A 22810-nucleotide genomic window follows, 5' to 3' on the forward strand; every position below is an offset into this window, starting at 1 on the left:
TGCCCAGGCTTTATGACCACTATGACACATCTGTTGTTTGACATGTCCGTAGAACAGGATTGTGGCAGCTGACGTAGATGGGGATAGAACTCTGATTCTTGGCCTAATGTATATCTTTGGTGAAAGTGTGATGTTTGCAAGAGAGACCTAGAGTGCATGTCTATTACAGGAGACTCTTGAAGGATTGGTTTAACCTCCTTCTATTAAGAAAATGATCTTTGGGTGAATGACCACCCTTATTTTTCTTTCTTTTTTTTTTGAATTTTATTTTATTTTTTCATACAGCAGGTTCTTATTAGTTATCTATCTTATACATATTAGTGTATACATGTCAATCCCAATCTCCCAATTCATCCCACCACCACCACCCCACCCTTATTTTTCATGTATAACATTATTCATTCATTAAATATTTGAGTCCTTAATATGTGTAAGACTGTTATTAGCTTGCATTGTTGTGAAAGTTTCTTAGTTTTCACTTGAGATAATGCAAGCTCTGTAGAGAAGAACTTTTGTTCACTAAAGTACCTTCAGCACATACAACAGTCTTACACATAGTAAGCACTCAAATGTTTGATGAGTTAATAATGTTACTTAGGAAAAGGAGAGGTATTGATATATGCTATGAAGAAAAATAAACCAGGGTAAGGGGATAGACAGTTACAACAGAGGGCTACTATTTTAGATAGAATGATCAGTGAAAACCTTTTTGAGGTTGTTTTTGAAAGACATTGAGGGAGGAGCAAGCCATAGGTGAGTGAAGAGCATTCCAGTAAGTGTAAGGGACTGAGGTAGAAGTATGCTTGGCATAGTCAAGAAACAGCAAAGAGAACCATGTCACTGAGTAGGAGTAAACAAGGAAGAAAGTAGTCAAAGATAAGTCCACAGAGGGAACAGATCAGGCTGGGCATTGTAGACCATGATAAGGAGTTTGGAATTTATTATGGGTGAGGTGGGAAGCAAGTAGAGGCTTTTGAGTAGAGGAGTGATGAGGTTACTTATGTTTTTGAAGTAGCACTCTGCCTGCTATATGGAGAATAAACTAGAAGAAGCCAGAGTAGATGCAGAGAGAAAGGGTTAACCACTGAAGTCCAGGTGAGAGATGATGGTGACTTGTATAAGGGTATTAGCAGAAGAGATTGTGAGTAGTAATGAGATTCTGAATGTATTTTGAAAACAGAGTTGTCAAGATTTGTTGAGGGAGTAGATTGTTAAATTTGAAGTACTTATTAAGACAATTTAGTGGGGATGTTGAGTTGATGATAGTTGAATACATGATTCTGGAGTTCAGAGATAGGTCCAGGCTAAAATATTTGGTAGTCATTAATTTGTACATGATACTTAAAGCCTGGGGCATTAGGGTGTAGAGAAGAGATCTGATGAGAACTTAAGTCCTGGCCCCCTTCAGTGTTTAAAAACAGGAGGATGAGAATCATCCAGCAATGGAGTTTGGGACAGCAAGCAACAAGAGAGGTGAGAAGAGAACCAGTAGAGCAGAGTCCCAGAAACTAAGTGAATAAACCCTTTCATGAAAGAAGGTGTGAAGCTGTATCTGATGCTATCGTCAGGTCAAGAAAAATTGATCATTAACAACATGAAGGTCATTAATGACATTCACAAGAGCAGCTCTAGTAGACTTCTTCGAGGGAGCTCAGGAGCAGGAGCTGATGCAAATACAGACAACTGTATTTGGAGAGAGCAAATGTTAGGCAATTCTTTTAGGATATTTTGCTCTAAGTAGAAGCAGAGAAACAGGGTGGTAGCAGGAGAGAGATGGGAGAATCAGAGGAGGCCTTTATTAATTTTAGTTTTTGGGTTTTTTAAAGATGATATACATTTCAATATGCTAATGGGAAAAATCTAATATTTATGGAAAAAATTGAATCTGCAGGAAAGGGGGCAATTGCATGAGTGAAGTCCTTCAGTATGTAAGAGGAGATGTGCTTCAGTACAGTTAACCTTAGGTGCATAGGCTGATTATCTTTTGAAACAGGAGGGAACGCAGAAGGTATGCATGCCTTTAGAGTCAGGGAGATTAGGATTTTAGTAGTGAGAGTATGAGGAAGTTCTTTTCTGATTTTATTTCGTCCGTAAAATTTAAAGGAAAGTCGTTGACTGCAGGTGGGGGAGGGAATTTTGCAGGTTAGAGTTAGAGGAGAAAGGAGAAGGTATGAAAAGAGCTAGGGAATGTAGTAGAATTTCCAGGTTATACTAAGGGGACCCAACTGAGAGTTTTGTCTATATCATTATACGTTTTTCTCTAGTCATGTTCGGCCATATAGATGTAGGTGAGGAGCTGGATTTAGCTAAGACTGTGTTTTGCCAAACAAGCATAGTCAAATGAGAGAGAACCAAGGGGAGGGTTTATGCAAAGGAGTATGTATATTGATGGACCATGAAGTCCCAAGATAGGGGGAAAGGAGGATATGAAGGAAGAGTGAAGATTAATGAAAAAGGTGGTAGGAACAATGGATTATGGAGGTTTTTGATGAGATTGGAGATGCAGTATTAGACAGAATGAGTTGGAGAAGTAGGAAGAGACTATCCGATGAGTGGGGAATCAGACTGAGATGATGGAGGGGCTGAAGTATGGCCGAGGTAGGCTGGAAGGCAGGATCATTGAAGGTAAGGGGCTGAAGAACTAGGTGACCAAGGTGTTGAAAGGATTATCTGTGTGGATATTGAAATCACTAAAAATTTATGATAGGAGTAGTTGTGCAGAGACAGACTGACAGTGGGCCAGGAGCTATAATTTTCAGAAAATGAAAGGGAATGTTGAAGATGACTTGGAGGGTTGGGATAGCGAGTAGTATAATCTGATGGTGTGAGTTTCAAATGAAGCTGGTGGTTTTTCAGAAGGAAGAAGGAATATAGAGTTGTAAGAGGCAATGAGAAGCAAGGAGGACATCTACCACTGCCACCGTCAGGCCCAGTGCTTTGTGGGGTTTGGAGGAAAAATAGCTACAGCTGGGGATAGTGTTACCAGGGAAACAATGTCCTTATGAGACAGCCAGGGATGGTTTTGGCAAACAAGTGAAAGGAGTATTATCAGTGTGCTTCCATTTGTGTTTGGAATTTAATTCTAGGAAAAACTGGTGTTAGAGGAATATATCATTTCACATAGAATCACTTTTTATAATTGAAAAAATAATTCATGGTAATTATGATAAAAGGTTATATATATAAATAAAGCCCTTTTAAAACTAAATATGCTTTAAATGGAGGTTAAAATGCCTTATTTAAACTATTTAAATTTTTCAAAATGCCTACTTTCAGGTGTATTGTGAAGATCACTGGTGACATGACAATATCATTTCCAAGCGGAGTTATTAAAGTCTTCACTAGTAATCCATCCCCAGCTGTGCTCTGCTTCAGGGTGAAAAATATCAACAGACTAGAACAAATTCTTCCAAATGCACAACTTGTGTTCAGGTTTGTGTACTTTTCAGTTTTTTTTAACTTTTTTGGCCACACTGTGTGGCAATGTGGAATCGTAGTTCCCTGATTAGGGATCGAACCTGTGCCCCCTGTGGTGGAAATTCAGAGTCTTAACCACTGGACCACCAGGGAAATCCCCAGGTTTGTGTACTTTTGTTTTGAAGGTGAAATTTCTTTTTAAGAAATATTTTCTTTCTTCTTCAAAGCAACAGGAATTCAATTTGAAGACAATATCAAAATTATTTATTATGATTAAATAGGATTCTGCTGTCTTTGTTTTGTTTGTGCTGGTGGTGGTATTAGTCATTGTTAAATCCTTCTCTACTGTACATCTTCTCATCTTTTAGGCAACTTTCTGCTATGTTCCATTCTTTATCCCCTAAGTTTAGTTTTCCCTCATCCCATCTTTTGGTTCATTTCTACTAGTCTTTGCCAGGTCACCAAATTACTACAGAGAGGCAGACGATAAAGATGAATAAATAAATATGAAATAATAATGAAAATATTTCTTATACATACAGTGATCCATCACAATGTGATTCTAACACAAAAGATTTTTGGATGAACATGCAAGCTCTTACTATCTACCTCAAGAAGCTATCAGAGCAAAATCCAGCTGCTTCTTATTATAATGTAGATGTATTAAAGTATCAGGTGAGTGTCATATTATAAAAATCCTTAATTAAAATATTAACAAACAGAATCTTGCATATCATTAAATAATATGTCATGGCCAAATGAAGTTCATTCGAGCAATGCAAGGATGTTTCAAAATCAAAAAGTCTGTTAATAAGCCTATGGAGATTTTGGCCAATTTGATCAAATTCACCATCTATTACCAATTAAAATACTGAGTAAATATAAATATATGAATGTCCTTCACCTGAAAAGACCAGCATATCAGTCTTAATAATGAAATACCTAAAGCATTGAAAGTCAGGAATGGCAAAGACACCCATTATTCCTGTTAGTGTGTAAGATTTTTCTGGATGTGTTAGTATAGTTAGAATAAAATAAGTGGTGATAAATATTGGAAAGGAAGATATAAAAATAGTATTAATTACAGGTGATATATTTCTGGAAAACTCAAGAGAATCAACTGAAAAACTGATGCAGGAGAATTTAGCAAAGTGGTCATTTAAAAAACTAATACAAAAATTAATGGCTTTCAAAACAACTAGTTAGGAAAACTAATGGAGAAAGATATTCACAATAAAAAAACTAATTAGAGCTGGAGAGGTAGTCCAAGATGGTATAGGAAGATCCTGAACTCACCTTCTCCCATGGATACACCAACATGGTGTATATACAGCTACATGTGGAACAGTTCCCTCTGAAAGATAGCTAAACAGCTCCTTCATATCAGCAAATGAGAAAAGGGCCACACTGAGGCGAGTAGGAGAGGCTGAGACACAGTCTCACTGTAAGCCTCAACCCCATCATGGCAACCCACCATCTGGATGGAACTCACAAATCTGGAGCTTCTCCCTGAGGAACAGAGTTTGTAACCCACATAGACAGCCCAGCTTTTGAGACCTGCACTTGATAGACGAGTCCCTAAAACATCTGGCTTTGAAAACCAGTGGAGCTCGTATTCACAGGAACCAAAGGGCTGTAGGGGTCTGAGAAATGGCTTTAAAGAGCTTGCATGCAGACTCAAGCACCCTAGGTCCCAGCATGCAAGCGGCCATTGGAGAAGCGCACAGACTATATGTGAAAGAGATTCATTTGCTGATCTTAAAGCATCGGCTTGAGGGGCCAGGGCGTGTTGAGATACTCTCCAGGGAATGAGGTGCTGGAGGGCACCTCTTTTACTTACTCCGTCTACTTTGCTAAAGCCAACAGGCACCACTTTATTTTTTATTTTTTATTTTTTTACTATAGACTTTTTCTCTTGGTGGGTGCCATCTTTACACTCCAACCAGTGTAAACCAGGGCTCTCCCTCTCTCATGCTAAAGCTGGCTTTTTATTCAAGACCTCTTTCCTCCTTCCTCAGTGGGTGTCATCTTTGCACTCTCTTCTGTGACACCAGTATCTTCAAGAGGGGAGTTTTTATAGATGTCTGGTGCCCCAGTTTTTGCAGCTGCAGCCCAGGGGACACCCTTGATCTCCTGGCTCTGGAGGCCAGGGGAGCTTGCATTTCTGGGTCGCACAGGACAATAACAATCAGTGAGACAGGTTTGGCAGGCTACTGCCCCCAGGGCGATGCACAGAAAGCAGACTGAAAAACAGCCGTAGTGTTTCTGTGAAAGAGACCCATCTGCTTGGCCTGGAGCAGCAGCCTAAGGGGCAGGCTTCAGGTCTGACACACATCTAGGGGTCTACAGATACGCTCTTAGGGAACATAGGCTGGAGGAATGCAGTCAATTCACTTTCCCTCTGCCTTGCTACAGCTCACCAGTATCTCCCAGAAAGGAACTTATAGACTCGTCTAGAGCCCTGATTTTTATGACTGTCACCCAGGGGACACCTCCAGATCACCTGATCTGGTGGCCAGCAGGGCTTACATTTGTATTCAATCCCACAGGACTATATGTATTTGCATACTTTAAAAGCTGCTGCCTGAGCATCTAGCTTCCTAGTCAGTCTGAATCTATGTGCTGGCAGATTTCCTGCTTTGAAACACTGACAGGTCTTGGCACACCCTTGACAATTAGGAGCTATTAAATATAAAATAGGCTGCTTGGACAATCACAGAGGTTTGAGAGGCAACCAAGAGCTAAGGTGAGGTTGAACAATAAGGTTCATCTCCTACACAAGGTTACTCTTTCAAGACTGGAAGGGGTGGCTATTTCATCTAATACAAAGAAGCACAGAAAATCAAGTAAAATGAGGAAACAGGAATATATTCTAAAAGAAAGAACAAGATAAAACCTTAGAAAAACACCTTAATGAAACAGAGATAAGTAATTTACCTTATAAAGAGTTGTAAGTAATGGTCATAAAATGCTCACCTCACTTGGGAGAAGAATGGATAAACACAGTGAGAACTTCAACAAAGAAATAGAAAACATAAGAAAGTAACAAATAGAAGTCACTGGGCTGAAGAATACAATAACTGATCTGAAATATATACTGGAGGGGTTCAACAGCAGACTAGATGAAGCAAAGAAAGGATCAGTGAACTCAAAGACAGGGCATTGGAACTCACCTAATCAGAACAGCAAAAAGAAAAAAGAATTTTAAAAAGTGGAGATAGCTTACAGGACTTATGGGACAACATCAAGCAAACTAACATATACATTATAACGGTCCCAGAAGGAGAATAGAGATAAAGGGACTGAAAACTTACTTGAAGAAATAATGGCTGAGAACTTCCCTAACTTGGGAAAGGAAACAGACATTCAGATCCAGGAAGCCCAGAGAGACCCACACCAAGACACATTATAATTAAAATGTCAAAAGTTTGAAAAAAGAATATTAAAAGCAGCAAGAGAAAAACCAAGGGAGCTCTCATAAGACCATCAGCAGACTTTTCAGCAGAAACTTTGCAAGCCAGAAGGGATATATTCAAAGTAAACTTCTAACCAAGAATACTCCACCTGGCAGAGTTATTGCTCAGAATTGGAGGAAAGATACGGAGTTTCCCAGGCAAGCAAAACCTAAAGGAGTTCATCACCAATAAACCAGCCTTACAAGAAATGTTAAAGGGACTTCTTTGCTGAAAAGGGCGGTAATTAGTAACAAAAGTATGAAAGTATAAATCTCACTGGTAAAGGTAAATATATAGTAGAGGTAGTGGATTAATCACATAGAGTGAAAATAGTAAAAGGATAAAAGACAAAAGTAGTAAAAATAACTCCAATAATTAGTGAAGGGATACACAAGATAAAAAGATGTAAAATGTGACATCAAAAACAGAAAATAGAGGGGGGGTAAAACTGTAGACCTTTAGAATGCATTCAAACTTAAGTTGTTTGCAGCTTAAAATGGACTGTTATGTAGGTTGTTACATGTAAGCCTCATGGTAACAACCAAGCAAAAACCTATAGAAGATACACAAAAGATAATGAGAAAGAAATTAACCATTCCACTAAAGAAAGTCATCAAACCACAAAGAAAGAGAGTAAGAGAACAGAACAGCCAGAAAATAATTAACAATATGCAGTGAATACATACCTGTCAATAATTATTTTAATTGTAAATGGACTAAATTCTCCAATCAAAAGACATAGAGTGGCTGAATGGATTAAAAAAATAAGACCTATTTATATGCTGCCTATAAGATGCTTCCTTCAGATGTAAGGACACACACAGAATGAAAGTTGAAGGGATGGAAAAAGATGTTCCATGCAAACAGAAACCAAAAGAAAGCTTGGGTAGCTATACTTATATCAGAAAAACATAGACTAAAACAGAGACTGTAATAAGAGACAAAGAAGGGCATTACAAATTGATAAAGGTGTCAATCCAACAAGAAGATGTTTAACATTTGTTAATAATTATGCACCCAACATAGGAGCACCTAAATATATAGAGCAAATATTAACAGACCTAAAGGGAGAAATAGACAGCAATACAGTAATAGTAGGGGACTTTAATACCCACTTTTATTAATAGATAAGTTATCCCGACAGAAATCAGTAAGGAAACATCAGCCTTATATGACATGTTAGACCAGATGGACTTAACAGATATACAGAAAACATTCCATCCAAAAGCAGCAGAGTGCACATTCTTCTCAACTGCATATGGAACATTCGCCAGGACCATATATTAGGTGAAAAAACAAGTCATAATAAATTTAACATTGGAGTCAAATCAATCATCTCTTTTAGGACCACAGTGGTATGAAACTAGAAATCAGTTACAAGAAGAAGACTGGAAAAAATCACAAATATGGATAGATTAAACAATATGCTACTGAGTAACCAACAGGTCAATGAAGAAATCAAAGGAGAAATCAAAAAATACTTTGAAACAAATGAAAATGGAAATACAACATACCAAAAATTCATGGGATGCAGCAGAAGAGTTTCTAAGAGGGAAGTTCATAGTGATACATGCCTACCTCAAGAAACAAGAATAATCTCAAACAACTTAACTTTACACTTCAAGTAACTAGAAAAAGAAGAGCAAACGGAGCCCAAAGTTAGTTGAAGGAAGGTAATAACAAAGATCAGAGCAGAAATAATTAGAGACTAAAAAGATCAATGAAACTAAGAGCTGGTTCTTTGAAAAGATAAACAAAATTGACCGACCTTTATCTAGACTCACCAAGAAAAAAGGAGGGCTCAAATCAGAAATGAAGGAGGAGCTGTTACAACTAATACTACTGAAATAGAGACTCATAAGATACTACCATGAACAATTATATGCCAACGCATTGCCAGCAACCTACAAGAAATGTATACATTTCTAGGGACATACAGCCAGCTTTCCAACACTGAATCATGAAGAAGTAGAAAATATGAATAGATTACTAGTAAGGAGATATGAATCCATAATCAGAAACCTTCCAACAAACAAAAGTCCGGGATCAAACGGTTTCACTACCAAAGTCTACCAGACATTAAAAGAATTACAGCAATTCTTCTCAAACTCTTCCCAAAAAATAGAAAAGGAGGGAACACTTCCAAACTCATTTTATGAGGCCAGCATTACCCTGATACCAAAACCAGACAAGGACACTACAAGAAAAAATTATGGGCTGATATCCCTCATGAACATAGATGCAGAAATCCTCAACAAAATATTAGCGAACCAACTGCAACAATACATTAAAAGGGTCATACACCATGATCAAGTGGGATTTATTCCAGGGATACAAGGATGGTTTGACATCCAGAAATCAAGCAACGTGATACACCACATTAACAAATGAACATGAAAATCATGATCATCTCAGTAGATTACGGAAAAAGCATTTGACAAAATGTAACATCCATTTATGATAAAAACTCCCAACACAGTGGGTATAGGGGGAACATACCTCAACATAATAAATGCCATATATGACAAGCCTATAGCTAATATGCTCAGTGGTGAAAATCTGAAAGCTTTTCTTCTAAGATCAGGAACAAGACAAGGATGCCTACTCTCACCACTTTTATTCAACATAGTATTAAAGTTCTAGCCAGATAAATTAGGCAAGAAAAAGAAAAGGCATCCAAATTAGAAAGGAAGAAGTAAAATTGTCACTCTTTGCAGCTGACATATTATATGTAGAAAACCTTTAGACTCCATAAGAAAAAAAACTTAGAATACTGAATAAATGAATAAACTGAATAATAAATGAATTCAGTAATTTTGCAAAACTCAAAATATATAAAAATCTGTTGTGTTTCTATACACTAATAATGAACTAGCAGAGGAAATTAAGAAAATAATCCCATTTACAATTGCATCAAAAAGAATAAAATACTTAGGAATAAATTCAACCACAGAGGTGAAAGACCTGTACACTGAAAACTATAAGACAGTGATGAAAGAAATTAAAGACAAAACTAAATGAAAAGATACTCCATGCTCATCGATAGAATTAAAATTGTTAAGATATCCATACTACCCAAAAGCAATCACAGGTTTAATGCAATAACTGTTAAAATTCCACTGGCAATTTTTCACAGAAATAGAATAAACTATCCTAAAATTTGTATGGAATCACGAAGGACCCGAAATAGCCAAAGCAATCTTGAGAAAGAACAAAAAGCTAGAGGCATCACGCTCCCTGATTTCAAACCATATGACATAGGTATAGTAATCAAAACATGGTATTGGCAAAAAATAGACACATAGATCAATGGAACAGAATAGAGAGTTCAGAAATGAACCCACACATACATGCTCAATTAATTTATGACAAAAGGAGCCAAGAATAAATAAACATTGGGGAAAGGACAGTCTCTTCAATAAATAGTATTGGGAAGATGTTAAAAAAAAAAAATAGTATTGGGAAAACTAAATTAGCCACACGCAAAAGAATGAAACTAGACTACTGTCTTATACCATACACAAAAATTGACTCAAAGTGGATTAAAGACTTGAATGCAAGACCTGAAACCCTGAAACTCATAGAAGAAAACATAGGTGGTAAGCTTCTTAACATCAGCCTTGGTGATCATTTTCTGGATTTGACTTCAGAAGCAAAGGCAACAAAAGCAAAATTAAACAAGCAGGACTACATTAAACTAAAAAGCTGCACAGCGAAGAACATCATCAACAAAACGGAAAGGCAGTGTACTGAATGGGAGAAGATTATTTGCAAACAATATATCTGATAAGGGGTTAATATCCAAAATATATAAAGAACATACAACTCAATAGCAAAACAAACAATCTGATTTTAAAAGTGGACAGAGGATCTGAATAGACATTTTTCCAAAGAAGACATACAGATGGCCAAAAGATACATGAAAAGTTGCTCAGCATCACTGATGATCAGGAAGTGCAAATCAAAACCACAATAAGCTGTCATCTCACACCTGTGAAAATGGCTGTCATCAAAAAGACAAGAATGTAGAGAAAAGGGAGCCTTTGTGCACTGTTGGTGGGAATGTAAATTGATGTAGCCACTATGGAAGACAGTTTGGAGGTTCCTCAAAAAATTAAAAATAGAACTACAATATGATCCAGCAATTCCACTTCTGGGTATTTATCTGAGGAAAATGAAAATACTAATTTGAAAAGATTTTTGGACCCCAATGTTCATTGCAGTGTTATTTACAGTAGCCAAGATATGGAAAAACCCAAGTGTTCATCAATAAATGAATGGATAAAGAAGATTTGCTGTATATACACAATGGAATACTATTCAGCCATTAAAAAAGAATGAAACCTTGCCGTTTGCAACCACATGGATGGACCTTGAGGGCATTATGCTAAGTGAAATGAGTCAGAAAGGGAAGACAGAGATGGTTTGATCTCACTTATGTGTGGAATCTAAAAAACAAACAAACCAGACCAAGTTCATAGATACAGAGAACAGATTGGTGGTTGCTAGAGGCGCAGGGGGTTAGGGGTGGGTGAAATGGCTGAAGGGGGTCAAAAGTTACAGACTTCTGGTTATAAAATAAATAAGTGATGGGGATGTAATGTACAGCATGGTGTCCAAAGTTAATAATACTGTATTGCATATTTCAAAGTTGCTAAGAGTATATTTTAAAAGTTCTCACCACAGGAAAAAAATACTTTGTATGTATGGTGACAGAGGGTAACTAGACTTGCTATGGTGATCATTTCACAATGTATATAAATATCAAATTACTACAGGGTACACCTGAAACTAATATAATGTTACATGTCAATTATACTTCAATTAAAAAAACTTTTTTTTAAAGATCTGTTACAGCATCCTTTCCTGTAGCTACAGTGAACACACAAAAAATTTTTTTAAACTAATTATGAAACACCATCTCTGCTGCCTTGAATATAGTTAGAATGGTATACTTTATTTAAAGGAAGACTCATATTGTAGAAAGCTTAGCTGTTTCTAAATTAGCTTATAAATTTAATGTGATCCTGATCAGAAACTCAGTGGAGGTGTTTATATATTTGTGTCTGGAGACTTGACGGTATTTTCAAGTTCTCAGAGGAATAAAGCCCGGAAAATTAAGAAAAGTTTTAAACAGTAACGTGGAGTAATGTTTTAGTTTCAATGGGAAAACTTTGTAAGCCAACAGTATTTAAAATAGTTTGGAACTGGCACAACAATAGATGGCCAGATGAATGAAACAGATTAGAATATCCAGAAATAGATCTAAGAATAAATGGAAAATTCTTTCTATGACAAAGTAGCATTTCAAGACAATGTGGAAATGATTAATTTTTCAGTAAATGATACTGGGGCAGCAGGCTGGAGATTTGGGGAAAAAAATTCAGCTGAAACCCTAGCTCATACCTTTAACCAAAATAAAATCTGCATGTATCAAAGGTTTAATAATAATAAATGAAGCCATAAAGATATGAAAATAAAGCATGGATGAATATATGTATATCTGGGTATGTATGCATGTGTGTTGTGTGTGTGTTATAAATGTTTATTACATATTTTAATCTTGAAGTGTGGAAGACCTTTCTGAATACAATACAAAACCCAGAAGTCATGCAATTAAGAGAATGAGATACTTGAGACAAAAAGAAAGAAATATGTGTGTTTATAAGATGTTTGGTTAAAACACACAAACCCTTAAACAGAATCAGTATTTAATCTGAGGGAAAAGCATGTGTAATATTGTAAGATAGACCAAAAGGTTTACTCCAAAGAGCCCTTATAAATTAGAAATAAAAGATGAATAACTCAGCTAACTTACGGAAAGATGCTCCATGTCAGTAGTAATCAGAAGAATGAATATTAAGACAACAATGAGATACCAGTTTTAGTTCTCATTAGATTGACAAAAATGAAAAAGACTGCTCTATTAGGAGAGGTGTGACCACTTGTTGATAGGAGTACAAATTAATAGAACCTCTTAGAAGGTAACTCTGTTAGGTCATTGAGTATATGTAACATTTAACTCAACAATTCCAGTTCCAGAAATCTGTTCTTTGGAAATCACACAAATTGAAGGGTGGGGGTGGTGGGGGGAAGGTGGAAAGGATATTCACTGCAGCATTGCTTGGAAACCACCTAAGTACACATCCACAGAGGAAGAGATTGATTAAATTAATTACTGTAGCCATTTAAAAGAATGAGACAGATCTATGTTTGCATCCCTAGAAAGTTTGGAAGTACATGTACCATGATGTTAACAGTGGGGAGTAAGACTAACACCATACACAAAAATAAACTCAGAATGGATTTGAGACCTAAATGTAAGACCGGACACTATAAAACTCTTAGAGGAAAACATAGGAAGAACACTCTCTGACATAAATCACAGCAAGATCTTTTTTGATCCACCTCCTAGAGTAATGGAAATAAAAACAAAAATAAACAAATGGGACCTAATGAAACTTAAAAGCTTTTGCACAGCAAAGGAAACCATAAACAAGACGAAAAGACAACCCTCAAAATGGGAGAGAATATGTGCAAACGAATCAACGGACAAAGGATTAATCTCCAAAATATATAAACAGCTCATGCAGCTCAATATTAAAAAGACAAACAACACAATCCGAAAATGGGCAGAAGACCTAAATAGACATTTCTCCAAAGAAGACATACAGATGGCCAAGAAGCACATGAAAAGCTACTCAACATCACTAATAGAGAAATGCAAATCAAAACTACAATGAGGTATCACCTCATACCAGTTAGAATGGCCGTCATCAGAAAATCTACAAACAACCAGTGCTGGAGAGGGTGTGGAGAAAAGGGAACCATCTTGCACTGTTGGTGGGAATGTAAACTGATACAGCCACTATGGAGGTTCCTTAAAAAACTAAAGGAGGTTCCTTTTAAGGTTCCTTAAAAAACTAAAAATAGAATTACCATATGACTCAGCAATCCCACTACTGGGCATATACCCAGAGAAAACCATAATTCAAAAAGACACATGCACCCCAGTGTTCATTGCAGCGCTGTTTACAATAGCCAGGTCATGGAAGCAACCTAAATGCCCATCGACAGACAAATGGATAAAGAAGTCGGGGTACATATATACAATGGAATATTACTCAGCCATAAAAAGGAACGAAATTGGGTCATCTGTAGAGACACGGATGGATCTAGAGACTCATACAGAGTGAAATAAGTCAGAGAGAGAAAAAATATAAATATCGTATATTAATGCATATATGTGGAAGCTAGAAAAATGGTACAGATGAACCGGTTTGCAGGCAGAAATTGAGACACAGATGTAGAGAACAAATGTATGGACACCAAGGTGGGAAAGCGGTGGTGGGGGTGGTGGTGTGATGAATTGGGAGATTGGGATTGACATGTTTACACTGATGTGTGTAAAATTGATGACTAATAAGAACCTGCTGTATAAAAACATAAAATAAAATTTAAAAATTAAAAAAAACAAAACAAAACAGTGGGGAATAAGAATGCCAAGAGATAAATTTCCTGTTTCATATATTTATGTTTTATCTGAATTTTTAATAGGGTAATTGTATTAAAATGGCTTATGTTTCTAGTAAATAAATACTTTAAAGAATAAAAAAGTGCTGCCACTTAACGTTGGCTTAAAGTTTATTCCAAATATTTATTTATCATTCATTCAGCAAATATTTATTATTCAGTGCTTGCTAATTGCTGTGAGTAGCATAGAGAAATAGTAAACATAGTAAGTAAATAATGTATGTTGTGCTATGGAGGAAGGAAGGTCTGTAGGGTAAGGTAAGGAAGAGTGAAAATACAGTTTCCAATGTAAATTTAAACAGGATGATCAGAGTAGATCTCGTTGAAAAGGAGTAAGTCATTTGAGCAAGGAACTGAAGAATTGGAAGGAATTGCACCATTTACTGTGGTTCATGTGATTAAACATTTCAAGTTGGAAGTATTCTAACTCCAGGCTTGCAAAACTGCGTGGCGATCCAGTTTTTCTAGCTGTGTTAAGTCTCAGTTCTTATAAAGAATCTTAGAACTCTATGTTGAATGTTGAGAGGTTCTCAAACATTACATGCATAAATAAGAATCACGTAACACGCTGATTTCTGTGCCCTGTACCTAAGCAGTTGAATCAGATCTTCATTTGGAAGGCAGCTATGCTAACCCCTGTACCACCAGTGCCTCCAGGTTTTCTGCATTTGGAGCCAGTGGAATGTGCATTTTAAACAAGCACCACAGAAATTTTATGTAAAAAGTCCCAGGTCCACACTTAGGCCTTTGAGATGAGCCTGCTTCACTCCGCCTAGCAACAGACAACTCCCTCGTTATTTTTGAGTGTGTGAGCTCTTGTGTTCAAGTGTATGTCATTAACATGACTTATTTACTTTTTTAGGTCAAAGGCAATTGTTTGTTTTTTCTCTCTTTAAAGGTATCATCAAATGGTATTCAGTCCACTCCTCTAAATCTTGCAACATATTGGAAATGTAGTGCTGGCACCACAGATCTTAGAGTGGATTATAAGTACAACCCAGAAGCTATGGTGGCACCAAGTGTGCTTTCCAACGTACAGGTGGTGGTACCAGTGGATGGAGGAGTCACAAACATGCAGTCCCTTCCCCCTGCAATATGGTAAATTAAGTAGATTTCTGAATTCCTACTAAGTTTCTGTTGCAATCCCTGAGTCTTAGAACCTAAGCTCTGAAAGTTGTCTTATAAGTTTAGTGTATTTTCCCAAAGAAACCATGCTATAAAAGGTACTGTACATTTTACTAGTCAAGCTATGGTAGCCGCAACCCAAAATAAACAAACTAGTCTTGCTGTCCCCACCCAGACTCTAATGATTCAATACAACTTTACCCTTAGGCAAAGTATGTAACTTCTCTAAACTTTCTTTTTTTTCGTTTTAAAAATAAAGATAATTATTATTTTATAGGATTAAGTATAGCATCTAGCATATCTATAGGAATACCTATCTGGTTAGTCTTTAGTATTAGTTTTTACATCTCTTAACTACCTCTCTTGTTCCCTCCATTAATATTAGTATAGACTCTAACCACTCTTCGTTTATATTAGCTTCACCGTTTAGTAATAAAACTGTGTTTTCCTTGAGTAATGAAGGTACTGGGTCACCTATGCATTGTTTTCCTTTCTCTGATCAGTAGAAATGAAAAGAGTTTACATAATTTGGTAAATATCCATTTATAAAGATAATAGTATTATATTTATATTACTCAAACACATTTTCACCAGGTGATACTATTCAAAGTAAATCTAGCACCATAGTTCTAGTGAAATATTTAAAATGTATTTAGTGAGTGTTCATTTATGTACAAGGTACTATACTAGACACATTATCTGAAAACATTTGTTCTTACAGGAATGCAGAACAGATGAAAGCCTTTTGGAAACTCTCTGGTATTTCAGAAAAATCAGAAAATAGAGGTAAGTGTGTGCATGCTTTTTTTTGTTGTTTATAATGTGATGTTAAAATGTTGTTTAAATGGATTTTTTAGGCATGTTTGTGGAAAATTTTCTCCTGGAATTTCATGCCTTCAGTTCTAAAACTGACCACTAGGTGGAAGTTAATACCTTATAATAAGAATGGACCAGTTGAGATTCAGAACACATTTTTTTCCTTCTAGATTGAATATGCTTTCTCGGAGAAAAATAATGTTTTGCTATAGCTTTATAAATATTATGTAAATGCTTATGTTCACATGCTACCATTAAGAGAAGATACCTAATAAAGTAAATTTATAGAAGTCTAGGTAACCTGATAATCGAAACTGAAAACTAATTGATACTAATTAACACACTCTTTAGCTCATTCTTGGGGTCCTCCTGGCCTCCCGGAAATCATGCAGAAGCTTCCAGGCCTTAAAAAGCCCCTCTGTCTTGTCTCTCTCAGGAGAACCTTACCTTGGTCATTTCCCCTTATTAAAACTAACCATCAACAGCCTTTAATTCTGTGATCATTATTTTAAGGAGAAGCAAGTTAATCGCCTCCTCCCACCATGTCTGCATCTGTGTTCCCAATGCAAAGAAAAAGTCTCTGCCTAGTTAGTTGATCACTCCTAGTATATCCCCTAGCTCAATTTAGAATATAATTCCCAGGACAGTCAAGACTTTAACTTTTTTTTTTTTTTTAATTTATTTATTTTTGGCTGCGTTGGGTCTTTGTTGCTGCGCACGGGCTTTCTCTAGTTGTGGCGAGCGGGGGATACTCTTCGTTGCGGTACGCGGACTTCTCATTGCGGTGGCTTCACTTGTTGCGGAGCATGGGCTCTAGGCGTGCAGGCTTCAGTAGTTGCAGCATGCGGGCTCAGTAGTTGTGGCTCGTGGGCTCTAGAGCACAGGCTCAGTAGTTGTGGCGCACGGGCTTAGTTGCTCCACAGCACATGGGATCTCCCCGGACCAGGGCTTGTCCCCTGCATTGGCAGGCGGATTCTTAACCAGTGTGCCACCAGGGAAGCCCGAGTCTTTAACATTTTATTTGCAGTTTCTCTTAATCAAAGGAGAGTTCTCCTGCCCTCTTTTGAATGCCTAATTGATCTCCAGTTACTTTTCCTATTAAGTAGGGTTTTTTGGCGTTTCAAGTTTTGCTCAACTTTTTCCTTTTAAACATTTTAAAGCATAATGTGATCAAAATGTAAAACATATCATCAGTAGTTTTTCTCGTAGGTATTTCTGCATAAAAGTCCAGGAACATACCTCGTATTGTCTGTTGATTCAGACCTGCTGTGCTGAACCAGACTTTTACTACTAAGAGAACAACACATTGTGTGAAATACCCTAGCTAATCTCTAGTTCCTTTGTTCCTGTTTGGTACTTAAAGGTTGCCTATTTTCAGATGGTAAACTGTACTGATTTTTACTCTAACTGTATGGCTGTGAGAGACAAAACTGAGATTCCTAGTTGAAACTGGAAGTAAACCAGAAATGCTACTTGAATTGAGGGTTTACAACCAGTTAGCAAGGAAGAAAGGGTATATTTTCCCCATATTTAATGAAACAGTATTACTGTAAATATTTACCAAGCAGGGAGTTTGTTCTCTTAAAAATAAGATGCAAATTTTCTAACCAGCTATATTAATAGTTTCCCTCTGCTGTTCAGGTATCAGAGTGTCTATGTGAGGAAATGGAAACATCTTATAAATATGGTTCTGATTTGGTTAGTCAGCCTTTAAAAAAAAGATCTCCAAATTAGAATACTGTAAAACAGAAATCTATTTCTATTTTGCCTTTATGCCCAGAAGAGGGACAGGAAATAATTCTAAAGTTTAAGGATTGCCAAGGTGGCTGCTCTTGGCCTGTGGTGGAACTTTCACAGAATTGAATTTTGCATATCAAGAACTGTAAAAGTTTAAGGAGGGCTTGGGCAAGCGTTAAGAATTATACAGCAATTCATCTTCCCAATTGATCTGTGCCACCAGGTGCAATAGTATAGGATGGGTCATTGTTATATTTTCTTCCAGATTTCTCTCTGTAGTGTTCAGCTTCTATATGGGGAATCACAGAATGTCACTCCTACTATCCAGCAATTCTCCTTTCCCCAGCCAGAAACCTGGGAATCCTCCTAGGCTCCTCCTCCTTTTCACCCCTTGATTTCAACTCCTAAATATCTTTCAAATTCATTCCTTTCTTTCCTTCCCCTTAGCCTAGTTCAGATCCCCTTTTCCTGTCACCTAGAGTCCTAGACTATTTTATTGACCTTAGGTGGTTTCCCTACCTTGCATCTTGTACCTTTCTGCCCTTCTACGATACTTATCTGAAATGTTTTGTCTTCCATATCTTTGGTGGCTCCTTACGGTTATTTCTTATGGTGGTTTGTAAAGATATTTAGAGCTTGTTCCTTGCTGCCAGTCTAGTCTCATCTTCTGCCACCCTCTTCCACCTGTACCCTCTTCTCCAGCTCTTCTGGTGTAGATGTAGTTCCCTTAAATGCGTCATGCTCTGTCAGGTCTCCCATCTCTGTACCTGTAGTTACCTTTGCCTGACATACAGGCCCATCATCCCCACACCATTTTATGTGCCCATAGCCTTTTTTTTTTTTTAACAGCATTTATAATATTCGTAATTATTTACTATTTCTGCCTGAGTCATGTTGAATAAATGGTTATATTGAAAAGAAAGCCCCTCAGACATAATTGGCATGATGTTAGACCAGTTAAATTTTAAAACGAAGGGTGTTAGCATACTGTATTTGTTTTTCTCTTTCTGACTTCACTCTGTATGACAGACTCTGGGTCCATCCACCTCACTACAAGTAACTCAATTTCGTTTCTTTTTATGGCTGAGTAATATTCCATTGTATGTATGTGCCACATCTTCTTTATCCATTTATACACTACCAAATGTAAAATAGATAGCTAGTGGGAAGCAGCTGCATAGCACAGGGAGATTAGCTCCGTGCTTTGTGACCACCTAGAGGGGTGGGATAGGGAGGGTGGGAGGGAGACACAAGAGGGAGGGGATATGGGGATATACGTATATGTATAGCTGATTCACTTTGTTGTAAAGCAGAAACTAACACACCATTGTAAAGCAATTATACTCCAATAAAGATGTTAAAAAAAATATATATATATATATATGGGGGTGGGGGGGAAAGAAGGGTGAATACAGAATAGTAATGTTGATATAGCTCTTCCCAATCTTAGCTGTCTTAGCTTCTTTACCTCTCCTGCCCATGATATGGTACTCAGCAGTCCTTTCCTTTTGACTTTATTCCCACTCATCCCTTCTAGGGCTTTCTTCTGAGCTGCCCTCAGACTTATCTTTTGACTCATTTCAACATGCATATAGCATAGGAATCTCAATAGTAAATACCTCTGAAGATTATTATTAAGTCAAAGAGAAGCATGGATGAAGATTACTTAACGAAAATTCAGATTCACTGAATAAAGTCTGACTTGGAAACAGGACATTGATTTGTTTGCTGTACACATTTCACGAATTTGGCATAGGACAAACACAGTTCAGCTTACTTGCTCATTTGCCTTTTTTGGTGTGAAATATATTATCCTGTGTAAGTTCTTTGTTCTTTTCCTTGTAGGTTCTGGGTCCCTCAGAGCAAAATTTGATCTTTCAGAAGGACCCAGTAAACCCACAACACTTGCAGTGCAATTCCTCAGCGAGGGAAGTACCCTCTCAGGAGTAGATATTGAACTTGTAGGCACTGGCTATAGGCTTTCCTTAGTAAAGAAGCGGTTTGCCACTGGTAAGTTGGGAGATTTCAAGCTTTATAATGTACATGGGAAACATTTGTATTCTAACATTTACTAAACGACTGTCAAGTAGTTTATAGTCTAAAGGCATGGAAATTTTTTCTTTGACCTTTGGTACCAAGGTGCCAGATAGAGACACACCTGGGAGAGAGAGTACTCATGGTCAGTATAGCTGAACACCTGTGATCTGATTCTAATGTATTGTAAACAGCAGATGGGAACTGGGGTTTGTATCTGTAACCACAGTGAAAATATTCTCCTTCGAGTTCATTTGAAATTATAATTGCAAAGGTCTGCTTGGTGTTTTTCAGGACGATACTTGGCAGATTGTTGATGGACCTGGGAAAGTGGTTGGCTCAAGGGAGTAGTACAAACCTGCCATTCTGCATTATCTGTTCTTTCCAAACACTATTCTAACTTGTATTATGTCTTTAAGAGCTGACTACAAACATTAAATTGCACTTTTGAAGTGAGTCATCGAAAGAAATAGCACTGAAATGATTTTCAACGCTGTAAATGATCAACTGCAATATTCAGGAAACACATTTATTCAGATTCTCAGTAAAATGAAGTTTTTATAGGCTGAAATTTTAAATTATCTTCAGTGTCTGTGGTTATAGTGTAATATCAGGCCTGAAATTTCAGGAGAGCAAGCACAAAATAATTTAGCTTTCCATAAGTTTTTAGAGTCAGAGATAATTTTGAAATTTTATAAGTTTTGATATTGAATGGATACAGACAGAATGTGAATTCTAAGTTTTGGATAATGTTCATTTATAACACTCAATCAAATTGAGTTTTGTGCCATAAAGTAATCAGACCAGAGTCCAAGGTGTTTGCAAAATCTATAATTTGATTCTCATATAAACATATTAATAAAGTGTAAATGGTGTTTTATATGATTTTTTTTTAATCCTCAAGTGCAATGTGTTTTAAAATAAGCTTGCAAAAGACAGCAGAGAAATTTACTTCTGCAGTTAACTTTATAGAAGTTGTGATTGTTTTGATGAATTAATGCTGTAGATTTAATTTATTTTTATATGGATTGCATAATGTGTGCCTTGTAAAACAATAACAAAACCCAGAAATGTGCCTATCTAGTTTGTGTTCATTAATGTGCCTCACTTTTTCCTAACAGTCTGGATCTTCTATTCAGAATCTTAGAGTAGTCAAGGATTTTTACAAGATAATTGCAATTTTCATAAATACCTTTGGCCGCAATTGGGAAGGGAGTTCAGAATAACTAAAGGACAATTTATACTTAAGAACCCTGGCTTGCTTCTTTAGTGATACACTGTAGCCACTAGAGAAATAACTAATGGCATATGTTTACAGGGGAAAAAATTACCTTCAGATATTCCACCTTAACCTCATCAGAAAGTTCTGCAAAACTGTAATGATAAATTGGTAACTGGTATTTTAACTCTCAATTTAACATTTCCCTTCACTCTATTATTGGAAATCTGTACATTTATTTCCTGAATGTGTTGTGAGCATGAATTTTGTAGTAGTTTGTGAGGAACACACTTTAGAAAAGATTAGTTTTGGCATTTTCAACAATTGGAAAAATTACCAATTTGTATGTTCTTGTTCTTACTTAATTGCCACCTGCTAAAAATAGGGAAATTATTTGAGATGATGGATTGGGTTAAGCATTTCTTAATATTACTAATATTAAATAGTAAATATCCTAACTTTATAGCAAATCCTGATTAATTGAAGGAATTAAAATATTTTGGACACGGTTTCATAATTTACAAATGGGAAATTTATTTGTAAGTACCAGTGTCCTGCATTTTGCATAGAAGTAATAAAATGTGTTATATATGATAATTTATATAAAACCACTAATTGTTCTGTTAAGCTTTCCAGAAAACAAAACCCCTCCTACTAGACATTTATATAACGTCTTGCTATATTAAATACAGCAGAAAATCTACTCATTAGTAATATATATAACACAATATGTGCTTAATATATCCATGTTAGCCCAATTCTAAATTTAGATTTGACTAAAGCAATACATAAGAGAATTCGCTAAAATTTTCATCTTTACTAAATAGTGGACAAAATTAGAATTTCTAACTTATATTGTACTCTATTAAATGCCAATTACAGTCCCTTACTGGAATCTTAACTGGAACTGCTTTGCAGTCAAACTGCTTTTATTGGGCAGTTAATATTTTATTGTTGGAATTCAGACACCATTATACTCACCATGTCTGTTTTTAATCAAGTATTACCTTACAATGTACAAACTAGTGAAATGGTTAAACTTCTGCACTTTCCTAATTACCACAGTCTTCATACCAAGTGCTGATACATAAATTTGTATTGGGTGCAGGTTACAATTTTGAAGCCATATGAGTTTATATTGATTTTTTCATTTAAAAATCCACTAATGGTGTAAAAAAGACCAATAGATTTTCAATCGGAAATGTATTTAGCAAGCTGGTTCTTGCTTATGTATAGTGATAAACTTTGTAGCTGCCTCTTTAACCAAGAACTTGTAAACACAGAACTCTAACAAATGTGAGTTTTTAAGAATTGTTATTTACTACTTTGAGTTGTAATTAGAACAATGCAAATCTTACAAAATTTTGTAAATATTTTTGATTTTTTCATAAAAATGTAAATTTTACATAAAAGTTGTGCTCTTAATAAACATGTAATATATAATTTATCAGTTGGTTTGTGTGTTTTTGTACTC

At 36.3% G+C, this 22810-nt stretch overlaps 2 protein-coding genes across 6 annotated transcripts in view; one reads left to right on the forward strand and one right to left on the reverse strand.

Annotated features, from left to right (window-relative positions):
- Nucleotides 1-22783, forward strand: part of FCHO2 (FCH and mu domain containing endocytic adaptor 2) — a 111277-nt gene extending 88494 nt beyond the window's left edge. Inside the window, 6 exon segments of the mRNA XM_082378599.1 lie at nucleotides 3277-3432; nucleotides 3960-4092; nucleotides 15304-15503; nucleotides 16252-16316; nucleotides 19929-20093; nucleotides 20412-22783. Of these exon segments, the coding sequence (XP_082234725.1) occupies nucleotides 3277-3432; nucleotides 3960-4092; nucleotides 15304-15503; nucleotides 16252-16316; nucleotides 19929-20093; nucleotides 20412-20434 (742 nt within the window). The 3' untranslated portion in view covers nucleotides 20435-22783.
- Nucleotides 1-22810, reverse strand: part of LOC309622494 (uncharacterized protein) — a 96441-nt gene that overhangs the window by 4922 nt on the left and 68709 nt on the right. The window lies entirely within an intron of this gene.

The sequence above is a fragment of the Balaenoptera borealis genome, assembly GCF_965194805.1.
Source record: "Balaenoptera borealis genome assembly, chromosome: 2".
NCBI classification, from domain to species: Eukaryota; Metazoa; Chordata; class Mammalia; order Artiodactyla; family Balaenopteridae; genus Balaenoptera; species Balaenoptera borealis.